This window comes from Sceloporus occidentalis, unplaced genomic scaffold, assembly GCF_023333645.1.
Source record: "Sceloporus occidentalis isolate IW3139 unplaced genomic scaffold, rSceOcc1.0.p SCAF_7, whole genome shotgun sequence".
NCBI lineage: Eukaryota > Metazoa > Chordata > Lepidosauria > Squamata > Phrynosomatidae > Sceloporus > Sceloporus occidentalis.
The window spans coordinates 11,063,458-11,086,724 of record NW_028316987.1 but is presented as its reverse complement, the minus strand read 5'-3'; the positions used below and the strand labels follow the sequence as shown (position 1 = coordinate 11,086,724).

General features: G+C 40.7%; 1 protein-coding gene and 1 non-coding gene across 4 annotated transcripts in view; both read right to left on the bottom strand.

Annotated features, from left to right (window-relative positions):
- Positions 1-230: 230 nt before the first annotated feature.
- The window catches only part of LOC149309169 (mediator of RNA polymerase II transcription subunit 24), a 63,312-nt gene continuing 40,275 nt past the window's right edge, over positions 231-23,267 (bottom strand). The window contains exons 15-26 of one of the 3 annotated variants that reach the window (XM_089531887.1): positions 21,163-21,200; positions 19,783-19,865; positions 17,078-17,256; positions 16,207-16,306; positions 15,762-15,937; positions 15,021-15,285; positions 12,219-12,400; positions 11,074-11,167; positions 8,278-8,392; positions 3,610-3,690; positions 3,100-3,248; positions 231-1,179 (exon numbers count right to left, since the gene is read on the bottom strand). In XM_089531887.1, coding sequence (XP_089388013.1) covers positions 1,063-1,179; positions 3,100-3,248; positions 3,610-3,690; positions 8,278-8,392; positions 11,074-11,167; positions 12,219-12,400; positions 15,021-15,285; positions 15,762-15,937; positions 16,207-16,306; positions 17,078-17,256; positions 19,783-19,865; positions 21,163-21,200 — 1,579 coding nt within the window. In that variant the 3' untranslated portion in view covers positions 231-1,062. The remainder of the gene's footprint in view (positions 1,180-3,099; positions 3,249-3,609; positions 3,691-8,277; positions 8,393-11,073; positions 11,168-12,218; positions 12,401-15,020; positions 15,286-15,761; positions 15,938-16,206; positions 16,307-17,077; positions 17,257-19,782; positions 19,866-21,162; positions 21,201-23,267) is intronic. The other 2 variants (XM_089531888.1, XM_089531889.1) reach the window with 2 other exon arrangements.
- Positions 20,620-20,731, bottom strand: LOC149309170 (small nucleolar RNA SNORD124). Its single transcript, XR_016282033.1, has one exon. It is a non-coding gene; the product is annotated as a small nucleolar RNA SNORD124 (small nucleolar RNA).

Sequence of the window (23,267 nt, the reverse complement as noted above, 5' to 3'; positions counted from 1 at the left end):
AGAGTCTTAGCCAACTCAGAAAAACTTTACAGAAAACAAGCCACGTTGAAAGACATCAGTTCCCTCACCATTTAAGGCTAATGGGGAAATATGCTGATACCAGTCCAAATTCCACACCAAAAAGGGGTAAATTCTGAGACTTTAATAGAATTGAACGTGCGTGCGCATGCATGCATGCACACACTTATTTCTATTGAGTGTATCATAAAAGACCTACTCACACTCTGATGTCCAGAAACCATGTTTAGCATTCCAACTCTATTTTACCCTAGCTGCCGAGATTTCAAAAACTATTTTTTTCAGCTAAAAGGACTAGAAACCTGTTGAGAATCATACAATGCTGAATTTTGTTTCTCCATGATTGTGAAATATGTTCATACAGCGAGGAAATACAGATAGCTAATGTTTACCCTAAATTAACTCACCATATGAATTTCTGAGAAAGCAGAAAGAGGAAGGCTTACAAATTTAAAAGTTTATAAAATGTAATAGATTCAGAAAAGCATTTAACATAATAAACACCTATACATACAAAGGCAAAGAAAATAATGAGTTCATTACGATTAAATTATCATGCTCGTCTTTTGAAATTCAGCCTCTTCATGAAAATAATCTATTATACCTTTTTAAATTGTGACTTTTCATAATAATTTTTGAAACGGTTTTGGGAGCTACTATTTTGGACACATGTTTTAACAATACATGTAACAGAAGTTTCTTCCAGGATTATAAAATAAGACAAACCAAAGACAAACCAAGTATTAGCAGACACCTTCAGAAAGCTTACGGTGCTGAGAAACAGCGATGCTGTTTGAAAGGAAAAAAACAAAGCTAGAGGTAGCAACTATACATAGTGGCTCCGGGGCTGCTGGTAGCCACTCTTCAGGATAAACGGAGAGCAATTCATTCTCCCATAATCTTCTCAGTGCTGCAGTGCCTTCTTCTGCACAGTTCACAGATGCCACATGGAAACTTTAGAACAGCATGCATTCCGCACTGCCCTATTACTGCAAATTTCTTCACAGAGTTCTGTCCTTGCTTATACTAGTGTTCATGGGATGCTCACAAGGCAGCAATGGCATTAGCGGCCACTCTACGTCCCAGTGGCAAGCTGAGGTCTGTGATGGCCAACACGATTTTGGGGCTGGACATGGTGGATGCTTTTACCAACTCCGAGACCTGTTCAGGAGTAAAAGAGGAGAAAGAAGTCAAAGGGAAACAATGTGGTCAACAAAATGCTAGCAGAAAAAGCACAGAAGTGGGGTGTGCATATTTGTGTGTGTGCCTTCTTTCAAGCAAAATTTCTCACCATAGCAACAAGGAATTTTTTTATATAGATCATTTCCAGAAATACAACCTGTTTCTCACAGTGAGTGTGTGTAATCTAATTTATTTATTGCATTTCTAAATGCTGTCTCCAACATGATTAATCAAAAGGCAAGGTATGAATATTATTTTGTGTGCAAAAAATTCAAGGCAGTTTACATAATAACAAACACAAAGTGAATTGACAAAAATTGCAAAATAGCAAGCTTGCTCAGGAGCTAACTGCATATATATTCTCTCACATTCTGTAACTAGGGATTCTTCTTTTCTGCCTTCCCTTAGAGCAAGTTTGGAAATTATTGGAAGGAGAAAAGAGAGAAGTGCTTGGGTTTACCTATAAGAGGTCGCTCTAATCTTGTAGGGGATGATAATGTAAATTTATACCTAGCAAACATAGGTGACTTAAATTACACCTATGATGGGATTAACAGTATCTAAGGCGATAGCACACAGCCTGTGAGTGTAAAAATGTAGCTCTGTAGAACTTCTGGCCTAAGCGTATCCATCTAAGAAATTTTAAAAAATGAATTGTGTCTGACTATTCCATGAAGCACAATCTCTTTCAATGAACCCGGTTACATGCTTTCCCCATCTGCTTTCCTACAAGTATGGTTTTGGTTTTTTTTTAAACTGATCTGTAGGATAGCATCCATGGAAGATTTCCAAGTGAAAATGACTTCCCCTTGTGTCAGGAAAGTCAAACAGGAAAAGGAAAAGAAAAGAAAGACAGGTGATTTGGATAGTCTAACTGACCAGGGAGCCGCATGTGGGAGACTTGCTTATCATTTTCACGGCTTTGTCATATGCTTTCAGGGGATCTAACAATTATTGTTTTCTATCAACTTCATGGGATACTGTTGCTGTCAGAAAACATGTTATTGCCAAAAAGATAAAGGCCATTTATTTTTTAAACCACTGGTTATTAAAAATAGCACTTCTGTCAACATGTGGGTCTCACTACTGAAAATGAATCCTGACATGCGAGACCCAACAGTGGGTGTTTCGGCATCAATACTTTGGATAAGACAGGGAGGAAGCAGCAGGCAGAGGAAGCGAATGGAGCAGTGCCTTGAGATGCAAATGTGTGTGGAGCAAAGAAAGGTACGGAGTGACAGAGAGGAAATAGATAGAAGTTAATGGAAGAGTAACAGGAAAAACAGAAGAAGTCAAAATTGAACTGACCCCAGCTCCAGGGAATAAAATTGTTTTTATTTACAGCGGGCCCTCCCCTTATGTGGGGGATCTGTTAGGGATCCCCCGCATAAGGGGAAATCCACATATGCTCGCGCCCCATTAAAAACAATGGGGTACATGCTCATGGCTCAGGGGCAGCGCATGCACCATTGCTTTAATTGGTGCGCAGTTTCCACATAAGTTGGAAGTCGTGCATGGTGTGCTCGCATATGGCGTGAGTGCACTGTTGTTGTTTTTTTGTGGGAATAGGATTTCACTGCTGTAGTAATTAATTATTAGTAACCCACTCCATGCTAATAGAGATTAAAACTAATAAAAAAACCCATTAAAGAAAACATGTATGCAAATGCCAATTTTAACATGAAGTGCTTCAGTTAGTGCAGTAATACACTATAAATTTAAATAACTAGCTAGAATAAACAGAATTCAAGTATACATCCTCCATTCAAATGTAATGAACACAAGTTTGGGGGTTTTTCTTAGATTTTTCCTGTAAACTTAATGTAGTGGCACTTTTTTTAAAAAAAACTAACTTTCCCATCTCTATAGAAATCTTTACAAACATCTGACAGTTCTCACCATGGTGAAAGGCATAAACTGTAGGATGCTGCCACGGCTTCCCTGCTCCAAGCAATCCACACACTCCTCCATGAACCACTGGACAAACTGTGTGTGTGTTCCAGCTGTTTTGGCTCCCAGGATAGAGGCGATCAGTAGAAAGAGGTTGGCTGGAGAGCAAAAAGATAAAAAAAGTAAGCCCAGTTAGGAAACAGTTGGGAAATTATTGCAATTTTTTTTCTATTTTTAAAAGCAGCAACAGCAGCACACTGCTTCTATATCTTTAAGGATCTCCACATTACATTGACACACTTCCTTTACAAGAATCATATAACATATTATTTATCTGTGCAATATGTGCTAGGACCAAACTGGAACATTTAAAAATAGGTTTCATCACTGAGCCACTTGTGATCCTTTCATCCAACAAAGCCCTGCATAGCATGGACAGTGACTTAGCAAGGCCAAGATAGACCTCATGCCTGCTTCTAGATCTTTCTTCATAATCTGTTTAGAAGTGAAAAGTTTTACCTAGTACTCTGTTGAGAGGGTCTCTCATGCTCACTGTGTGGAGCTGTGAAGCAGACAGAGAACTGCTCATAGTGCGGTCTGCTGAAAGAGGATAAAAGAAACCAGTTTAGTCACTAAAAACACATTTCCTGAATCCCCAACAGGAAATACCCCTCAAACACACCTTTCCTCCCTTGTGTAGTGTCCACCTTGAATCCTGAGATACCAAAAGGATGAGGGCAATGAGTTTTTGCCTTACCAGTCTTCAACACACCTATCTGAATATGTGAATTATCATTCTAAATGCTTCACAAAGCTATGCATTTATTTATTTAGAGCATTTATACCTCATCCTTCAGCCATTATATGGGGATTCCCAGCATAGTGTCTACAGGTATTGCCACACCTGCAAAGCCAGGCTGAGGAACCCATCAGGTAATTATTTTCCCTCCGTAAATAGTACAGTAACATCTCTGTTTTCTTGCATGAGGAAGAGAGATAAGCTGCTCTGCTAGAAAAAAAGGATGGAAAAGGTTAGGAACTCAACCTTACCAAAGACTTTTGGGATGTGAAGTTTTTTGGTAGTAGGTGCAGTTTTCCTCCCACCCATCCCTCAGAACCACCTGTATTTTCCCACAGGGCAACATTCTCACCTTGTTCAAGTGAATGAATTAAACTCTGCATTTATTTAAATGGGCAGAGTCTAACCTGCCAAAATAATTGGCCAAGGGAAGCCCACCCCCTACAGTGGCTCTTAGAAACTAAGGGAGATAGGCTATTTAAATGTTGCATGAGTCCTAAGAGGCTGGAAGCTGTGCCAAAGCCATGCTCCAGTCCTAAGGACTAAAGCACACGTTTGGTGCAGCTTCTGGCCTCTTAAGATGTGTGTGTCATTTAAACAGCATACCTCCAAAGTGACATGAAGTAGCTTTATTTTTACCTATCTGTTCAGGCCCTAAGTCAGATATCAAGAAAGTCTCTGCCGTGTAGTGCCTTAAGACCCACCACTACAAATTTGGAAGCCCTTGGTTCAAATCTTGTCCATACCATGATCTGATCAAGCAAAGCATACTCTTTCAACCATAGGCGCAAATATAAAATAGGGGTGCATGAGATATTAATTCTAACCTTACATGATTTTTGGAAAGAACACAACATGACAATACATGAAAAGCACTTAGAACACATGAAGGCAGTCTATAAGTAGTCTTATCAGCAGCATTACTATGGCTGCAGTGTGTTAGCTGACCAGGGCTAGGTAAGACAGACACTTGCTTTTCTATCTGTTCTTTCATCTGGCATGAAACTTGATCATGTGTTCAGTGTGATTCTATTTTTCAAGAGGTTATTGTCCCCTACAACTTTATTACAGTAGTTTTTTTAGGTTCTTCATACACTCACACCACTTAAACGTCAGATAATGATTCCCAGTCAATAAAATAATCATCATTATCAATAACTGATTACTTTGCAGATTTAGATACTATTTTCAGACCAGCTTTATTGTACTGTACTACATATTAGAACACTAAGAGAAAAATCAACAAGAGCTGTGGCTGAACAGCTGCTAGGAATTTATTTAACATTATTTGTTGAGAACTAGACACATTTTGAAAGAAAGAGGAAATGAACCATGAGATTCCTCTAATGCAGTTACTCTGACAGCGGACCTGGGTGAAATACCTCTGGGAGAAAGGAAGTTAAATTCTGAAACGCCCTCGCTGTGAATCACAGTTAGATCAAAACTGGAAGGGTTTTTGTTTTTTGCTTGCTCTGTCTTCTTGTTGTAAATCATCTTGTGATTATATCAAAGAAGACAGGAAGCAAGAGTGACAGCTCACTGTTATGACAGGACCAATCAGAGGGTGAAAACTCCCATATTGCATTGTTATGGAGGAAAAAATAAAATTTTAAAAAAGTAAAATGTAGTAAGGGGAAAGCAAAAGCACAAATGTTTTGAAAGCAATAAAAATACAGAGAATCTCTGAATCACTGAACAAAAATCTAATGTGATGGACAATGATCTTCCTTTTCTACATAAACCATGGCCAGCACTGTGTTCTCCTGATTAGTGATATTAATAGGAAAATACCACTCTACCCGTGTAATTTATTTCTATCCTCTTCCCCATAACTATGGCCTGTTACAGACTGCCCAAATAAAGCTGCTTCGGGTCTCTTTGGAGGTATGCTGTTTAAATGATGCATGGGTCCTAAGAATCCGGAAGCTGCACCAAAGCTGCACTCCAGTACTTAGGAATGGAATGTGGCTTTGGCACGACCTCCGGACTCTTAGGACCCATGCATCATTTAAACAGCATACCTCCAAAGAGACCCGAAGCAGCTTTATTTTGGCAGTCTGTAACAGGTCTAAATAAGCTTTTCCAGTCTGCCATGGTGAATACTATAGTAGTTCCAGCCATACATATAAGGTTGAATAATTTTTGAAGTCTCCCCCCCCCCACACACACACACACTATGGGAGAGAACAAATGCTTGTCTACAGTTCCCACACTTAATTTGCCCTTCCTGAAGTGGCTTTTTTCCCCAAACACACACATCTATCACTCAAAAATAAGTTTCCAGATACCCTCATCATATTTTGGACAAGAACCATGTTTTTGTATGAAAAACACTATTTTTTGCACAAAAAAACCCATGTGGTTTTCTGGAAATATTTGGGGGGGGGGCTCAGAAAAATGAGTTTCACACACAACCCTTGAACTTTTTCTTTCAAAGAGTGGTTTCCCAAAACACTTTAGGATGTGAGAATACCAGGGGGGTGAAACTGCAAAATAATCACCTTTGTATTATCCTTCCCCATTGTATATCCTCAGTATAACCTTTCATCTGGGAAACAAATAATGTTAAATATTCTTTCCATTCCTGTTCCTGGCATTTACTTTTCATTTAACTTCCTCCCCAATCATTGGAGTGCCAGAGGAAAGGAAAATTTCTGCTTCCATTTGGCTCAGGGCCTACAACAAAACCTCTTCATATGCAAATAGGGAGGGTTCCCCTGTCATATAGTAAAGCTCAGAAATTCAGAATACATGGCCAGCACCTGGGACCAGCAAACATGCCCAATCTTGTCCTAATTCTGCATTGCCTTATGAAGCATCTGAGCTTCACTCAATCGCTCAAAGAATAATTTGATGAGTTTACACATGCCTTTTATGATTTTAGATTTATTATATTTAGCTTTTTCTAATTTCTATAGAATTTTTATAGTGTGTTTTATCTGCTTTTGTGTTATTTTGATATGATCTAAGGCAGTGATGGTGAACCTTTTAGAGGCCGAGTGACCAAACTGCAACCCAAAACCCACTTATTTATTGAAAAGTGCCATGTCCCTCTGGCTTTCTAGTAACAAACTCTGGCAAACTCTGTGATGGGACGATGGCACATGTGCCCACAGAGAGGGTTCTGAGTGGCACGTGTGCCATAGGTTTGCCATCACTGGCCTAAGGGCTAATCAATAAATATCGATTGATTGACTGAGTGATGATTTTAGTGAAATTTGTAAGTAAACTCCCCTTGGGGGATAGATGGATTGTTTACAGATGAGGGAGCATCTAAATTCTCCAAATAAAAACAAAACATAACAAATATAAAATGTTTCACAAGTTATTACAAAGGCATTTGGAGAACTGCCTACAGATATGAATCTGGGTGTTCACTATAATTTGAACCAGAAGGTGCTGCAACCTAAAAAAGCAAAGTAAATGGAAACAAGGCCTTTTCTATGGTGGCACCTCAGTTCTGGAATGTTCTTACCACAGACACTCAGCTGGCGCTATTATCCTTTTAGCATCAAATAAAGTTTATTCTTTTTCTCCAGGGGTTTTAAATGAACCCAAATTGCTCTTGTATTAATATAGTTGTTGATGCTGATGTTAATGTTTGGTGTTGATATTCTACTCAAGGTCTGCAAAACCTCTCAAATGAATTAAGCAGTCTGAAAGTGGCAAGACACATAAAACATGAAAGAGTCAAAAGCCTGCATTTGTTTTACTGTCATGTTATAGTGAGTAGGCAAGCTCGTATCAAGGATGAACAACACTTTACATAGTCTGGGAGAGACTTCAAGGAAAATGGAGGTATTTGGGGCAGTGGGTAGTTCTTCAGGTGGGGTAGGGTATTTTTGCATGTTTTCATGTATTTCGGGAGCTCTCTGATTGGTTTTGTAATTGCCCAAGAATTGCAGCAAATATTTTTGTTAAAAAATGGTAGTAAGGTGGGGAGGTTGAAGGGCTTCCGGGGACTGGTGGAAGTTTTCAAAATCCTAAATCCAGTTTAATCCCAACTAGAGTAAACCCACTGAATGAATGGGAACTTGATAAGTCAACATTTATTAAAGTTCCACTGATTCAACTGGCCTACTTTAGTAGAGACTAACAATAGACATTAGATCTATATCTATCTGCAACCAGAAGCAAACAAAGAACTCTTCATTTCTGTTCATTTCTTGCTGTTTATTCTCTTTATTGTCCTGGAGGAAGTGCATCTTATAACACATAACCACATTGTTTTAAAGTACGATGGCAATATATTAAACATTTTAAAATATACCTATCTAATTTGAATTCTCATAAACACAAAAAGTTATTGTTCTGACTTTAATGAAAAAAAAAGATGAAATGAAATATCATGACAGAGCAGACTGGTAATTCCAGAAGAGGGTCCTCACCATGATTCCACTTACTGGGGCTGGACAGTATGCTGGTGTCTTCCTCATTAGAGCTGAGCAGGCGCATGAGCTTGGATGGCTGGGTGTCATCCAGTGGAAAGAGACTGATGTAATCCTGGAGAACAAACCAAAAGGATAGCTACAGTCAGTTGTGGTTACTGATAAATGCACACAGTGAGTAAGACAGGCGTTTTGTGCCTTGCATTCATGCCTGGGCTAATACTCCAAATTCATGGCCCCTCTCTAACCTCTCTTCTCAAAGCAGGCAGATTAGAGATGATTCACACACTCCATTTCTATACATCCCTCTTGCAAAAAGGACGAAGAGAAGTGATTAGAGAGGCTCCCGGAGTATAAGAGAGCGAATGTGGTATAGCAAATGAGAACTAAGGTGTAACCCACAAGGCCTCCATACAAATGCTCCTCCCAGCCAGGAACTCTGCCACTTCTTTTGGAATTCTATGGGGATAATACAAGTGACCCACCTTACCAAATTCAGATAAGATTGGACAAATGCTCAGAGGACAAGAATATAAATGGGTACTACAACGGGCCCTTCTTATCCGTGGGCTTGTCAGCCGCGGATTTGAGCTTCTGAGGATGACAAGCCCTGCTGTTTTAAATGGATACGCATGAACTACATTTCCCAGAATTCCACAGCATGGAGCCATGGGAAGAACCACCAGGAGCAGGAGCTACCTTAGCCATTCCTTCTTGCCTGCCCCATGGGAGCCTCTCTCTTCTCTTCCCTCTTTCTCCTCTGCTGAGGAAGAAAAGCAGTGACAAGCCCAGGAGGGAGCAGAATTGCCTTGACTTTGGCAGCCGGAGCAAGCACTCTCCGTGACTGGCTGAAGGAAGAGAGCCAAGGCAGGACAAGAGCACAGGGCACTGCTATTGCCTGGAGCTGGAAGACACTCGGGGGGGTCGCAAGTCAAGCAGGAAAATGTTCTGAGGGTCCCTCTCTCCACTTTAGTGGGCCTGGAAGCCGGCAGAGGGTGAGGTGGACCATTCAGCCAGGAGACTCAGTGACAGCAACAACATGCTGCCCTCCCTGCCCTTGCCTCCTCCTCAGCTGCGGTTCTCTTCCCGCCCACTCTCCCAGCCTTCCTAGTCCAAACTCCCATCCAGCCTGGAAATCTGTCCCAGGGGATGCAGCTTGAGAGGGAAGAGAGGATTGTGTGTGCCTTCAAGTTGTTTCTGACTTATGGCAACCCTAAGGAGAACCTATCGACATCACGCGACCATAGGAAAGAAGGGGACTTGAGGTCCTTTTTGTTATCCACCCGGGGGGGGGGGGGAATGAAGCAGATCCCCCATGGATAAAAAGAGTTGACTGTATTCATTATAGATATAAAACACCTCCAGAATGAGAGGCCATGTCTCTTAGAATGCCAGCTGACAGAGAGCAGAGCAGAACAGTGCTAATGTGCTCATGTTCTGTTTGTGAGTCTGCTACATGGTGCTTCTTGGCCACTATGGGAAACTGGATGCATGACACTGACCTTTGGTTTGATCTAGCATGGCTCCTATGTTTCCATGTTGTATATAGTACTACTGCTACAATGCAGACTGAGCACTCAGTCTGAAGACTCATCATTATTTCATCATCATTATTTATTATGGCATACAGCCAGTACAACGCTAGAATACAATAATGACCAAATATCCATATAGACATGATACACAGTCTGAAGACTAACAATGTGATTCTTTATATGGCTACTCTAAGGAAAGCCCACTGAGGTCAACTGGACTTACTCTCAGGTAAGTGCAATCAGTCTTGTGATCTTCCTGTTTCTAAGCAGTCTACTCCATATGCAAAGGCATTGGAAGACAAAAGGGATTCAGCCCCTAGACATGATGCTACCAGTTGAACAGGAAGCAACATACAGAAATCTGAGCTCTCACTCACATGAGACTTGAAATGCATATTTCACTGATGCTAATGTAGGACTGATAGATAGCTTTCACAATGGGGTGTGCGTTTTGAAATGTGTATCCAAGAAAATAAATGACAGGCACAAGGAAGGCTGCTTCTGTACATGAATCTTTTATACTGGATTAGCAGCAAATGAAGCACCAAGGAAGGAGGACAGAGTGAGGAAGATTTTCTCCCTGTTTTAGTCCAGCATTCTTTTCCCCCTACCCAATACTCCCCCAACCCATGTCCTTATCCCATTCTTGTTATTCTAAATATCATACAGTTTTCATTTCATTATTAATGCTATTTACCAGGAAGCTGCTGGTGGAAAGAAAATGTTGGACTTGGGGCCCTTGAGTTGATCCAGCAATGTGATTCTTGAGTCCTTTCTGCTCAAGGTAAGAAAATCCCTTTGGTACAATTTCTCCCTAAACCAGTGTTTCTCAAACTTTGGTCCTCCAGCTGGTTTGGAATTCAACTCCCAGAATTCCTGATCACTGGTCATACTGGCTGAGACTTCTAGGAGCTGAAATCTAAAACATCTGGAGGACCAAAGATTGAGTACCATGGATCTAAACGTAACCACTTTACCACTGGGACACAGGATCTCATACTCAGGACTAACCTATTTGATATGATAAGGTGGTCAGAACCATCATTCATTTTGCCAAGGCTTTTAATAACCATGAGAAGGAAAATTCCAAACCCAAGTCATCATCAGCAAGCAGAGAATACTTCTGGCAAAAGAACTGTGCCACTCTCCTCAGCCTATCCCTTCCTCTCTTTTTGATTCCTATTGCCACATCAAATTCAGTGTGGCCTGTTGTTCTTTTAATGCACGTTTGCTGAATACTGAAGCAGGAATAAGAGATTACCTCTATATCTTCTCGGTGTCTCTTGCGTTGCCAGGCAGACATTTGTGCTCTGTTATGGGAGGAGTAGGAGCTGGAGGCACACCAAACAGACAGCCTAAGGAGAAGAAAGAGGGAACATCAGCCCCAAGAATTCACAAGTGAATTACACTGAACCTCCTTGCTTATTCCTACTGGATGTAAGTCTACCAACTACAATGTTCTCAGACAGTATTGGGAAAATAGAAAATCCCACATCATACTTAGTGAGGATAAATAACCCCAAAGTATTGGGTCCAGATGGCAAAACTGTCCCCTTTTTCATTGCTTTAATGGCTCTCTTGTAAGAACATCGCTCTGAAGAAATTCCCAGGCCCAGTGCCATGAGTTTCTAACATTTGGGGTGGAAGAAAAAGTTCCTGTGTTTTAGTCCCAAACTTTGCAGCTAACAAAAGCTGCAACTCTTAAGTCATGTTTTAATACTCCCTTGTCTTGTTGTATCTTTTCCTTAGCCTTCTGACTACCAGCATTTAACATTTTGGTGATCTTCAGAGAATGCTTTAATCTCACATCAAAAGCAACAAACTGTTGTATTTAGAAAAGGGTTTGATAAATAGTGATGAAAGTAGAATTTCCAGAGATGAGGGGACAAGACTTTGCTGCTGTGGCACCAAGTTTTTCCTTTCCTATTACAAAACAAACTATGCAAAATAAGAAGATACTTCTGTGCTTTACCGGTGGGTAACTGCATGGAGGCCATGGGCGAATTTCATCTCTAGAACCCTCCACACATGCCACACACACACCAGCAAGGCCAAATACATTGCAGCACCCCCTACTGCCATTTTGAGAGGAACTACAGAGGAAAACTGAGATATTTGGAGATCGCAGGGGCTCTGGTATGATTGTCAGGGGGAAATTTCTATTATTGTTGTTGTTGTTGTTGTTATTGTTATTACATTTATCTCAGGGGGACATTTTCATTAGTTTTCACATGTCTGGGGCAATTTATGCATGTTTTGGAGGCAAACATTGGGCTACAGAGACAACAAAATGGGGGTCCAGACACTGCATGTTGCCCACAGTGCTGATTTACATTAAGTTTCACCTTACAGATTCCAGTGTTTGGGGGTGGAATTTGATTTCATTACTGCCTGTCTGTCTCTTACTTGGCAAGGGCCTTGCCAGGGGGATCCATTAACATATGCCACTTGGAGGAGTCTGTGAGGAGATTGGGTAGGATGTGCCCCAAGAGGGTGAGTGTCAGTTGTTGCATATCCAGGCAAAAAATTGAGTAGAGCAACTCCACAGCCCGCATTGCATGTTCTTTCCGTGTCTCTTTCAAGAGTTCCTAAAAGACAAGAGAGAACAATGAATGCAAAGGGCGAGAAGCCCCAAGAAAAGATGGTCAATCCTTGCTTAATAATGTGAGGGCTAAATACTCTTGAAGTGCCCTGTGCAAGCTCAAAAAAGGGTGAGCCCTAGAAGCTGAGATTCCTTGGTTCAAATCACAACTTTGAACATCATGACAACTCCCTGAAAACTTTAGCCAAGATACTTTGCTGTTGTTGTTCCTTCAAGCCAACTTTGACTTATGGCAAGCCTATCAATATCATTTTCATGGCAAGATTTATTCAGAGGAGGTTAGGCAAGATACTACTGTACTTTAACTTTACCTCCCCCTCACTCTCACTGATAATATGGAGACAGAAATAAAGCTGTTCTACTTTATACAACAGTCACAAGGATTACTGAAATAAATGTAAAATACTTAAAGCTCTTAGAAAAAGCTGAGTATATTATTAAAACCAAAGCCATCCCTTGGTTTGTTTCAGCATTAATAACTCATTTTATGCTGAATCACAAACAGTCCATTCCCACAACTATTTTCCTTAGAGCCTTGTTCAACTTCCCATCTTATAAGGGATAAATATGCTAAGACTAGAAATTCAATCAAGAAAGAACTCCAGGGCAACTATGCTGGATAAGACTGGCAGCCTATCTTGTAAAGCATTCTGTTTCACCATGGCCAAGCAGATACTATGAGAAGCTTTGCATTTTATAGACATGATAGTGTCTATAAACTGGTACAAAAAGTCATACTTCTTCTGATCCTGGAGCTGATAATTTATATTATTTATTGAATTTATAACCCACTTTTCTCCAAACATGGGACACAAGGTGCCATAAAAGCACAATACATTTTTAAAAGTCTTACAGGTTCAGCCTCCCTAATCTGAAATGCTTGGGATCAGAAGTGTTTTGGATTTTTTTCAAATTTTGGAATATTTGCATATACATAATGAGATATTTTGGGGATGGGATTTAAATCTAAACATAAAATTTACCTTACACATAGCCTGAAGGTAATTTTTTTACAGAATATTTTTAATTATTTTGTGCATGAAATAAAGTTTGTTTACAATGAACCATCAGAAAGCAAAAGTGTCACTATCTCAGCTGCCCATGTAGTTAATTTTAAATTTGGGAGTATTTTGGATTTCAGAATTCCAGAAAGGAGAGACTCAACCTGTAATAGAAAAGGTAAAAAACAATTAAACTAAGGGATCATTCACACCAGCATTTTTGTGACAGTAGATCCGGAGAGATTCGATTATGGGATACTGAATCAAAGTCCCCACTATGTTTATCCCGACTGAATATCAACGGTGCAATTTAACCCTGATGGAAGTTCACATTACCATCTGTATTGATTTAAAATGGAGCTGCCATTTGGATCATTCTTGGGATTTTTTAAAAAAATTGTCAATCAAATTATGAGCATCTACATCTCACCGTTTAACCAACCCACCCACCTCCAATAAGCCTTGGAGGATGGCAATGGCAAGCCCCTCAGAACAAACCTCAGCAAGATACCCTGGGATGGGTTAGCCTTGGAGGGGAGTCACACTCTATCAGTCATATAATAATATAATCTCTCAGTCATATAATGTGTGGTGAGTGAGAACTTTACTCTGCACCAACTTGGGAGCAGAGTGTTGTGGTTTTATGTCTTGGGAAAGAGGAAAAACGATCCCTAACCCATAGCCCCACTGATAGAGGCTTTTTTCCCTTAAATGTCAAGAAAATCATGCACACCTTTGTCATACTGATGACACAAGTATTTAAAGGTGCTGTCTACTGTGGCCATGCAATAGTAAATATGTGCATAAGCTGTCAATTTCCCCCCCCCCCAAAAAAAATACACTGTCTAATGATGTTCCCAGGAAAACCCTCTCCCTGGCAGGTGTGAGCTCTGGGAATCAGACATCGGTGCAGATAAGGGGACAAAATCACTGGCAGAAAAGAAAAAACTTAGGAAAAAGACCACTTTCCAAAGCGTGGGAATTTTGAATCCACTGCATTTCTGGAGCTGCTTTTTTCACTCCCGCAATCAAGAGCCAAAAGGGAAAAACAATGGTGCTTGGCTGGCAGAGAGAGAGAGCAAAGGGGTGGGCATGATCTGGACCCTACACATGAACCCCTCCCTCCTGCTTAATAATAATAATAATAATAATAATAATAATAATAATAATAATAAATGGGGTTGGGAGCTAGTTCCCACTGGTGGCACCCCAATAAAACCCAGTGTTTTTTTTTTTTTTTTTGGGGGGGGGGGGAGGGGATGGGGAAAAACTCAAACTTGGAAAAAATGAGTTAAGGGGGATTTGCACCAGCCCCCCTTGAATTCAGGGTGGGAAAAACTGATGAAAGTGAGAACCACACCCTTTTAAATCGGTTTACAAACCGGTTTATAACACAGTGTGAATGGCCCCTAAATTTCTATTTAAAAAACACAAGTTAACAGCAAGTTAAAAACAACATTAAAAACATCACTGAAAGCTCCTTAATAACACTACATAATACATACTCATTATGACTGCTAGCCATTGACAACCTTATACTCCATACTCCTCTTTTAAAGCCACCCACCTTAATGACCATCACTAGTGGTCACTGTCCCAACATACCTTGACAAGATTGTTGCAGAACCAGTAGACCCCTCCCATATGCAAAAGAGTGTCAAAGATGTGGATGGAACGGCTATCCACCCAGCCCTTTTCTAGCACCTTGGAAAAGACACTCATCAGCACTTCTTTAATAGGCTTCTTGGGTGGAAGGAGATTCCAGTAGGGCATGGGGTCTGCTCCAGTGGCTGGGAACTTGATTTGTGCAGCTGTCTGCTGTACAACATCAGCACACATGTGCTCGAGGATTGAACTCATGATCAGCACTCTGAACAGGGGAAAGAGGAAGATAAATTATGAGGCTTCCTAAACTTGCTTACATATCAAAGGTTGCTTGGATACTGGCAAGTTATTATCCGTGTGTTGTGCCTTCAAGTTGCTTGTCAACTTATAGTGATCTCATGAATTTCATATGGTTTTCTTAGGCAAGGAATATGCAGAAGTGCTAGTTCCGTCCTCTGAAATATAGCCTACAACACCTAGTATTCATTGGCAGTCTCTCATCCAAGGGCTCAGGACTGACCCAGACATGATCTGGTGGCTTTAAGGTAAATTAGGCTCCCCAAATTTACAAGCAGATTTACATGAAGACATGATAATAATAAGCAGAGCATGTACAGGGGCTAAAAAGCAGAACAGACTACAACCAGGATAATCTGCAGTGCAGATTTAGCTTTTGCTCCACATTTTGTACCCTTGTTGCTGCTTTCCCACATCTTGAAAGATTACACAGGTGCTACTTACCTTTCACTGTAGAACTGTAGGGTGTTGTCACCATAAAGGGGTGTTCCCAACTGCCGGATCATCTGCAATGACTTCTCTCTCTCGTCCAAGCCCAACATCCGGACATGGGCCACTAGCCAAGCCACAGCACATACAGCCATGCTGCATACTTTCCCCTTGATGTTATCGGTGATTTTCTGGAGAAGGGAAGAGAGAAAACAGGCAATTAAAGAGTTTAGCATAGAATACAAAAGGTACATACTGGAAACAGAGAGGAGAAAATTGAAAGTAGGACAGGTTCTTATTTTTGGCCTTCCCTAGATTGTGTAAATTGACTTGACTGTGGGGGACTGAAGAACAGTAGGCTTTGCTGGATGTGGCTCAATAAGAATACCCAGCTATTTAATTCTACATGCCAGAAACCTGAAAGTTCAGCCCTATCTTTATCACCTCTTGAACTGATTACCTGGACTGATTCAAAGGTGAGGACTCCATTCTCCCAAGCATTCAGGATTTCCAAGATTGCAGCAGAGATGCTCATACATGCTTCTTGCCATTTCATCTGCCTATTCCGATGGAAGCAAAGAATCAAATTGGAAAACCTCGTCAGAAATCTAGGCCATGATTAGAAATTATTCCCCCCCCACCTCTAAAATTTCAATCTGAAATTTCATCCAAGCTGAAATCAGATGTCGGCGGCACTGAGGATAAGGATATTGAAATGATAAAGCAGATGAGGACGAGGAATGGGACAGCATCTTGTAGTATTCAGAAGCTTCAAATATTCAAAAGTAACAGAAAGATTGCTTTGAGGAACAGGAAACAGTTTTTCAGTATATTCTTGCTTTGGAATGAACTCTATTAAAAGTAACATTTCAAGCTATGTCTAGAACCACATCTTCTGACAAGCAAAAAACTTTGTATTTTCAAAAAGAAAAAAATACTTTCAAAAGTGTCTTAGCACCGCATGGCAAAAGCTCAGAGAGAGTAAAAGGCTCCAGTATCCCCTTCCCGAGTATGCAAAGAAGAATTATATGCGGTAACAAAACATAGCCTATTTTAAATGCTGTATAAACGGTTGCAGATATCCTTGGCACAGAATTCAGCTAACTTGTATGGTTAGTTCTATATTCTTCCTAAGGCCTAGAAACCTGCTTAAACAAACTGAAAGCCTGGGAGATTTAGGACTCCAACCTCAACAGCATGGACAGCCCTGTAACCTAAGCAAGAAAGCAACTTGCCTTTTTTTTCAGTGCAAGTTAATCAACATGTAGCCTGCTTTTTCAAAAAAAGGGCTAGTTTCTTGCTCAGCATCTCACAGTGATGTAGTTACTTACACCAACTTCATTTCTGAGGAATTGTTAAGCAAAGCAACTAGTGATTCCACCTTGGTGGAATCAGGCCGGAAGCAAGGATGGTCAGGGTTGAGGATCTTCCCTTCTTCTGGCATGCAGTTCTGCATCCAAATCTCAAAGAAAGGCACTTCACCTGGAGGGCCAGCTTCAGACAGGATCACCTGAGGGATAAGAAGCCAAGAAGAAATTCACCATACGACCCCAAGCTAATGCAACAGCACCCCCTAGTGAGAGGTTAGGTAATCAAACTGTAATCTTTGAAACAACCTCCTGGACCACTTTTGTGGTCTGTCAATAGTTTTGGAGGGAAGGGGGAAATTAACTAGATGTAGAAATGAAAAAAAAATGTTTCAAGATTTAGCAATAGACACAAGTTCCAACAAATTACCTTAAGTTGTCAGGGCAATTTTGGGATGACATGTATGAGGTAATTATGCTTTTAGCTAATGTGCTGGTCTGCAAAATTGCAATGCCCATTTTTTATCGTCCATAATATCTTTTATATTTATCTTTGTTACTTTGCTATAGCACTGGATGTCTCTTTAAACCATCTGTTTGAGCAAATGCCTCATAAAATGGCAACAAATAAATAGCAAGCCATTTCAAGTACAAGAAGTAATTTCTTGGGAGGAAAAATTGTTTTGGGAAAAAAAACATCCAGTCCAGCAAGTCACTAGCCAGCAGAATGTTTCCTTCGCATCCCTGCTAATGTATGCCCATTTTAGTTACTTAAATATATCAGTGAGATGTGTAACATGGAAAAGTCATTATCCAATTTACAAAAGATTCCTTACTTGCTGACTAGGATGTACTTCTTAGTTGCCACAGGCAACTAAGTGAGTGGCTATTTGCAAGTCTGTGTTTTGCTCTCTCTTGTGTTATTCTATTCATACCATCCCAAGAGGAGGGTCATGTAATTTTCATTGTACAGAGAGAACACTAACAGGGCAACTTACCCATGGCCACATGGTGAGGCCATGGCAGGGAAAGATTTAATCCTTGTTTCCAGGACTTGCTAGATGATATGGGCAATTTCTTCCCTATTCAATTTTTTTAAAATGCCTAGGTACCAACTGTGGACAACTGCTTCCTTTCATTTTTAACAAAGGAGTTTCTCTGCCCCTGTCAGGATACCTGGCATCCCTTTAATTTATCAAAGCCTTAATTTCAAAGCATTAAGAAACAGGGAAGGCCAACTGCTCAGCTTCAGAACCAATGCTTTTTGTGGATTACATCTGGATTCAAGTAGTTAGCATAGCAGCTAAGAGACTGAGATAAAAATCAGGAAGCCCCTCACTTGAATCGACCTGAACAAAATATGGCTCAAGTAAGATTCTTTCTTAACCTCAGCCTCTCCCTCTGTAATGCTAGTAATAATAATGTTAACCTACCTCACAGAGTTGCTGTAAGGAATTAAACTGTACAATTCACTTAGAGCACTATAAACACTTAAAAGTATTGTGAGTGGGCCCTTGGTATCCACTGGGGTTTGGTTCCAGGATCCCCCATGGATATCAAAATTCGTGCATAATCAAGTTCCATTATATACAGAGGCACAGTAAAATGGTGTCCCTTATATAAAATGGCAAAATCAAGGTTTGTGTTTTAGAATCTATTTATTTATTTGCCACGTATAGCTGAATCCATGGATGCAGAATCCATGGGTACAAAGGGCCAATTGTAACGTGTTATGTATTAAGAGCTACAATGATGGGTCTTGTTGTTGTTTTTACCAATTACTATTTGCTATCCTTATTTCCAAGGATGCCATGTATCAGGGCTGGTTAAATCCTAAACCCAATGCAGATTATACTGGATTGGCCATTCAGCAGTCTAAGGCATCTTTCCTCTTTTCTTCTTCTTCTTCTGTTTTACCTGAGTCTTCTCCACCAAAGTGTCATGCATTCCCTCCTTTTCCTTACTGGTAGCTACAGCTCAAGTGTATAATATCTGCTGGTGATGGTAAGCTAACACTATTTCATACCTTTTAAAGAAAGGTATAGGTAGTCCCTTGACATGAATGTCTAGCTGTAATTGACTGTAGGGAGCAGTGGTCATCTGCCAAAGAGCCAGTTGTCCAACAACTATTCTGGTGATCATGTGGCCAGCATGACTACACCAAAGGCTGTTACCTTCCCACTGAGAAGTGGTACCTATTTATCTACTTGCATTTATATGCTTTCAAACTGTTAGGCTGGCAGAAGCTGGAACTAGTGACAGGAGCTCACTCCATCATGCAGCACTCAGGCCTTGAACTGCCAACCTTCCAACCTTACGATCGTCAGAATTGGCAACCACTAAGATACCACTTCATACCTAATCAAGATTTATTCTAGAAGAGATTAAGGACAAACCAATTCAGGACATAAACATCCAAGCTAGTCTACAATATCTGTATCCTGCTTTCCTGCTGCAGTATGCTTTGACATCATGTACACAGGCATTTATAGGCCATCAAATCACTAAATTCTCAAGGTGATGTTCAACAAAATAACAATTAAATTAAAAGCATATATTTATCACATTTATCACAGATAGTGGGAAGTGAGAATGAACAAGAAAGGTATTTTGCACAAACCCATGAGATACATTCCTTTTATTAATGTGTCTGAGCATGAGCTGAGCACCTATCTCTCAGAGCTGTCTCTTCCCTCTGCTCTGCAACATGGAGACCAGGAAATTCTTACCTCAGAGCCATAAGTCTGAGCGACATGACACAGCATAAGGAAGGAAATGTCGAAAAGAAGTGCTCTGACCGAAGCTGCTTTTGCTGCAGAAAAGGAGAGGTTAATCCTTAAGAATTACTTCATGCAGAACAAAAAATATGTGGTAGAATTCAAAGATATAGCCGTGTTAGTCTATTGAATCAGTATGTACAGAGATCTTGTAGCACCCTTGAAACTAATTGAAAGAAAGACATTAGCAGCATGAGCTTTCGTAGACTGCAGTCCGCTTCCTTAGATGCATGCATCTGAGGAAGTGGACTGTAGTCTACGAAAGCTCATGCTGCCAATATCTTTCAGTTAGTTTCAAAGGTGTGACAAGCCTTCTCGACATAAAAAACATTATTTTAACCATTAATAATGTCTAGTATATAAGAAGTGCTTGGAAACTATCATTACATTCATTCTATCAATACTACCATAGGTGCATTGTGACCAAAATTGTGGGTGACTGGTCTGTGCAAGCCCACTTCTCTATAACTTTAAAAAGAACCAACATTTTATATCAGCAATCCCAATTCTCCAACATAAAAGCTGAATTCTAGAACTCAAATATTTTGTGGGAGAAACATTTCAACAGAACAGCATTTATTGTCTTTCTAGCAAGTACAGCGAAGGATAAGGGACAGCAAAGGCCCTGCCCTGTGATTTAAGTGAAATCCTATCAAACCCTTTTTCTAGCTCCAGGCATTTTATCAGGTCTTTGTGGGAACAACTGAAATTAAGAATTTTAAAGCACTCCAAACATAGAAATGAGGGAAGCACAATACAGAAAGCCTCAATGCCTGGGAGCTCCTCCCATTAGTCCAGTGGAAGGTCAGAGAGCCTTTGCGTGTTCAATCACATGCAAGCATACTCAGAATCCTTATCTTGGGGTTGGTGGGATTCAAACATCACTCCTTCCAAAGGACTTGAGCTAAATGGGTGCTCAGGGGCTAAGAACTCAATTGGCTCAGTAGGGAATGGAAGCAAGAGAGAAGGCTCACAGCTGCAGGTTAACACTTCGCTGCCCAGAATTCAAATCCCCGCCCAATAGCACAAAGTAACTATTCTCAGGGGAAGGGAGGGTGAAATGGAGGATGCACGTGGTAGCCAAAAAGACAAAGAGACCCCAGTAATAACTTGAATATCCCCCTTGTTGCATCAGGAATGCTGGGCTGGTGCTGCCTACGCTGCCAGGCACCATGGCTCAATTTCAACTCTTCCTCATAAGCTTCTGCCCTACGCCCACCCCCATAGATCTTCCTACTTAACCCCTGAAATTTATAGTCTCAGGGGGTGTCACTGTAATATTTGATTTCCAAAATAAAAACCAAAAAGGCTTCAAGAAGACAAGGGACTTACAGCTTTCAGCATTGATGTGTTTGGTAAATTCATTGAGCCTAAAATAAGAGGGCAATGGAAATAAATGAGAAATGGTTAAGGATGATACTTTTGCATTATCAGGGAGCAAACCAGACCTCTTAAATAATCCAACATTTTGATCATTTAATGTCCAGATTGCAAGGCAGTCCAAAAAAAATTTACTCCCATTTTGCAGATAAGGAAAAAGCTGTGGCTTAAAAAGCTAAACTTCCCCAGACTTGAAAGCACAGTCCAGACAATATGAATATGGGCAATGCTCCATCAGAGTGATCCTCTGCTCTTTGAACTAATCTGATCCAGACACTAACTTCCTAGCTAACTCCTGCCTCTCTTAGTCTGGCTCCCCATCCCAATTTTTTTCTCAATTCAGACTTTTTATGTATAACCCTTAACACTCAGGTGAATCACCCTCTTGTTCAGGCAGCTCCCATAAAAGGAGACATGTTAGGATTACACACGAGGCATCCAACATGCAGTAATACAATATTCTCAGATCTTTAACAAGGAAATCTAATTCCTTTCTTGCAACCTAAGCACATTCATTAACCTACTTGGATAGTATAGAGAGTAACAGTGTAAGCTGGGAAGTCTCCATTGCCAACCACAGCTTCAACCCTACGATGTCATTAGCCAACCTCACTCCAAGCTAAATTACCATCCGGGATCCCCAGGCACTAGCTGCAAGTTTCCAAGTTCAAATAGAAAACTGTATACTCAGTAGCTTATTCTACAATTGTGTGGCACTTTGTTTGGAAGACACACTACATAGTATCAGTATCACAGCACATCTGACATGTCTGTAGCCTCTTTAGCGGAAAGGAATGGATTTATTTAGACCAGGATCTTGTGACAGAAATATATCATCACATGGGCTCTTCTCCCCACCCTCATTTCCTTCTCCTAGTGAGTGATATCAAAACCATACATCCTAAAGGGAAAATGGTTGTTTCTCACAGAAGCCCTTGGCACAACAAGGCCTGAGTATGCATGCAAATAGCCACTTGTGGGAGGCTTAATAGCTCTGTGAGTGGCCATCTAAAAGCCCCTTCAGTGAAGCAAAGACACAAATGGGCCTCAGCTGGAACTGGTAGTGGGAGGTGGGAGGGAGAGAAGAGAATGGAGGCTGGAGAGTTGCTCTTCCCTCTTCAGCAAGAATGAGAGAAGCAAGTCAGTGTATGGCTAAGAGACCACCTGTATTCCATTAGCAGTGGACAGAGGGGCCTTACACTTTTCATGGCTTGGAGCTAAGGCTAGAGAGTGAAATATGAGGGGAGATGCCTGGATTGCACTGAAAGCAACAGCCCAGTATCTCAGCCATCCTGTCCCTCTGATAAAACATAAATCAAACAAACAATGTCAGCAAATTGTAAGGTTTCCTTCCCCCACTCTACTCCCCTATCACTTGCAGGAGAAGGCAAACTAATCATTTGAGGGGTTTTGTTTTGTTTTTGCTTTACCCAGGAACAGAGGGTGAGATAACAAACAGCTTCTATTTTCAACAGCAGCCACACAGCTCTTACTATGGCTCAGGCCAGCCTAAAGTACCTCTTGTGCTTAGGCTGAACTGAGTCAAGCAATCAAACGCATGTTGGGTAAACCAGAATACGCATATACGTCCTTTTTAAACAAGTGTGGTTCTCAGCCCCATATCTTTGACTGAAGGATCAAGGGTCCTTGCCATTTGTCAGCTAATCTGAATTCTGTTTGGGGTCCTATTATGAACTTCTGGTCACCCACTTCACCTCATGATTAGATCAGACAGTCAATAGTTAACATCAACACTCCACTTAAACATTCTTAAATATTGGACTCTCAGGATGTTTACAAAGAAAATGAGTGGGCTCTTTGGTGCATTTTGGGCTAATGATTGTATGCACTTATAGATATACAAAGCATATAACTTCCTTTCTGAAAACAACACAGACATTTCAATGTCTGTGCACTGAGCTTCCACTACATTACGTTACATCACATGTAAGGCATCATATATTCATTACATCATATCATATGGCCATGAGGATGGTACACTTTCATAGGAAGTTTCATTTGACAGAGCTTTATCTCTCTGCATCTCTTTCACAGGC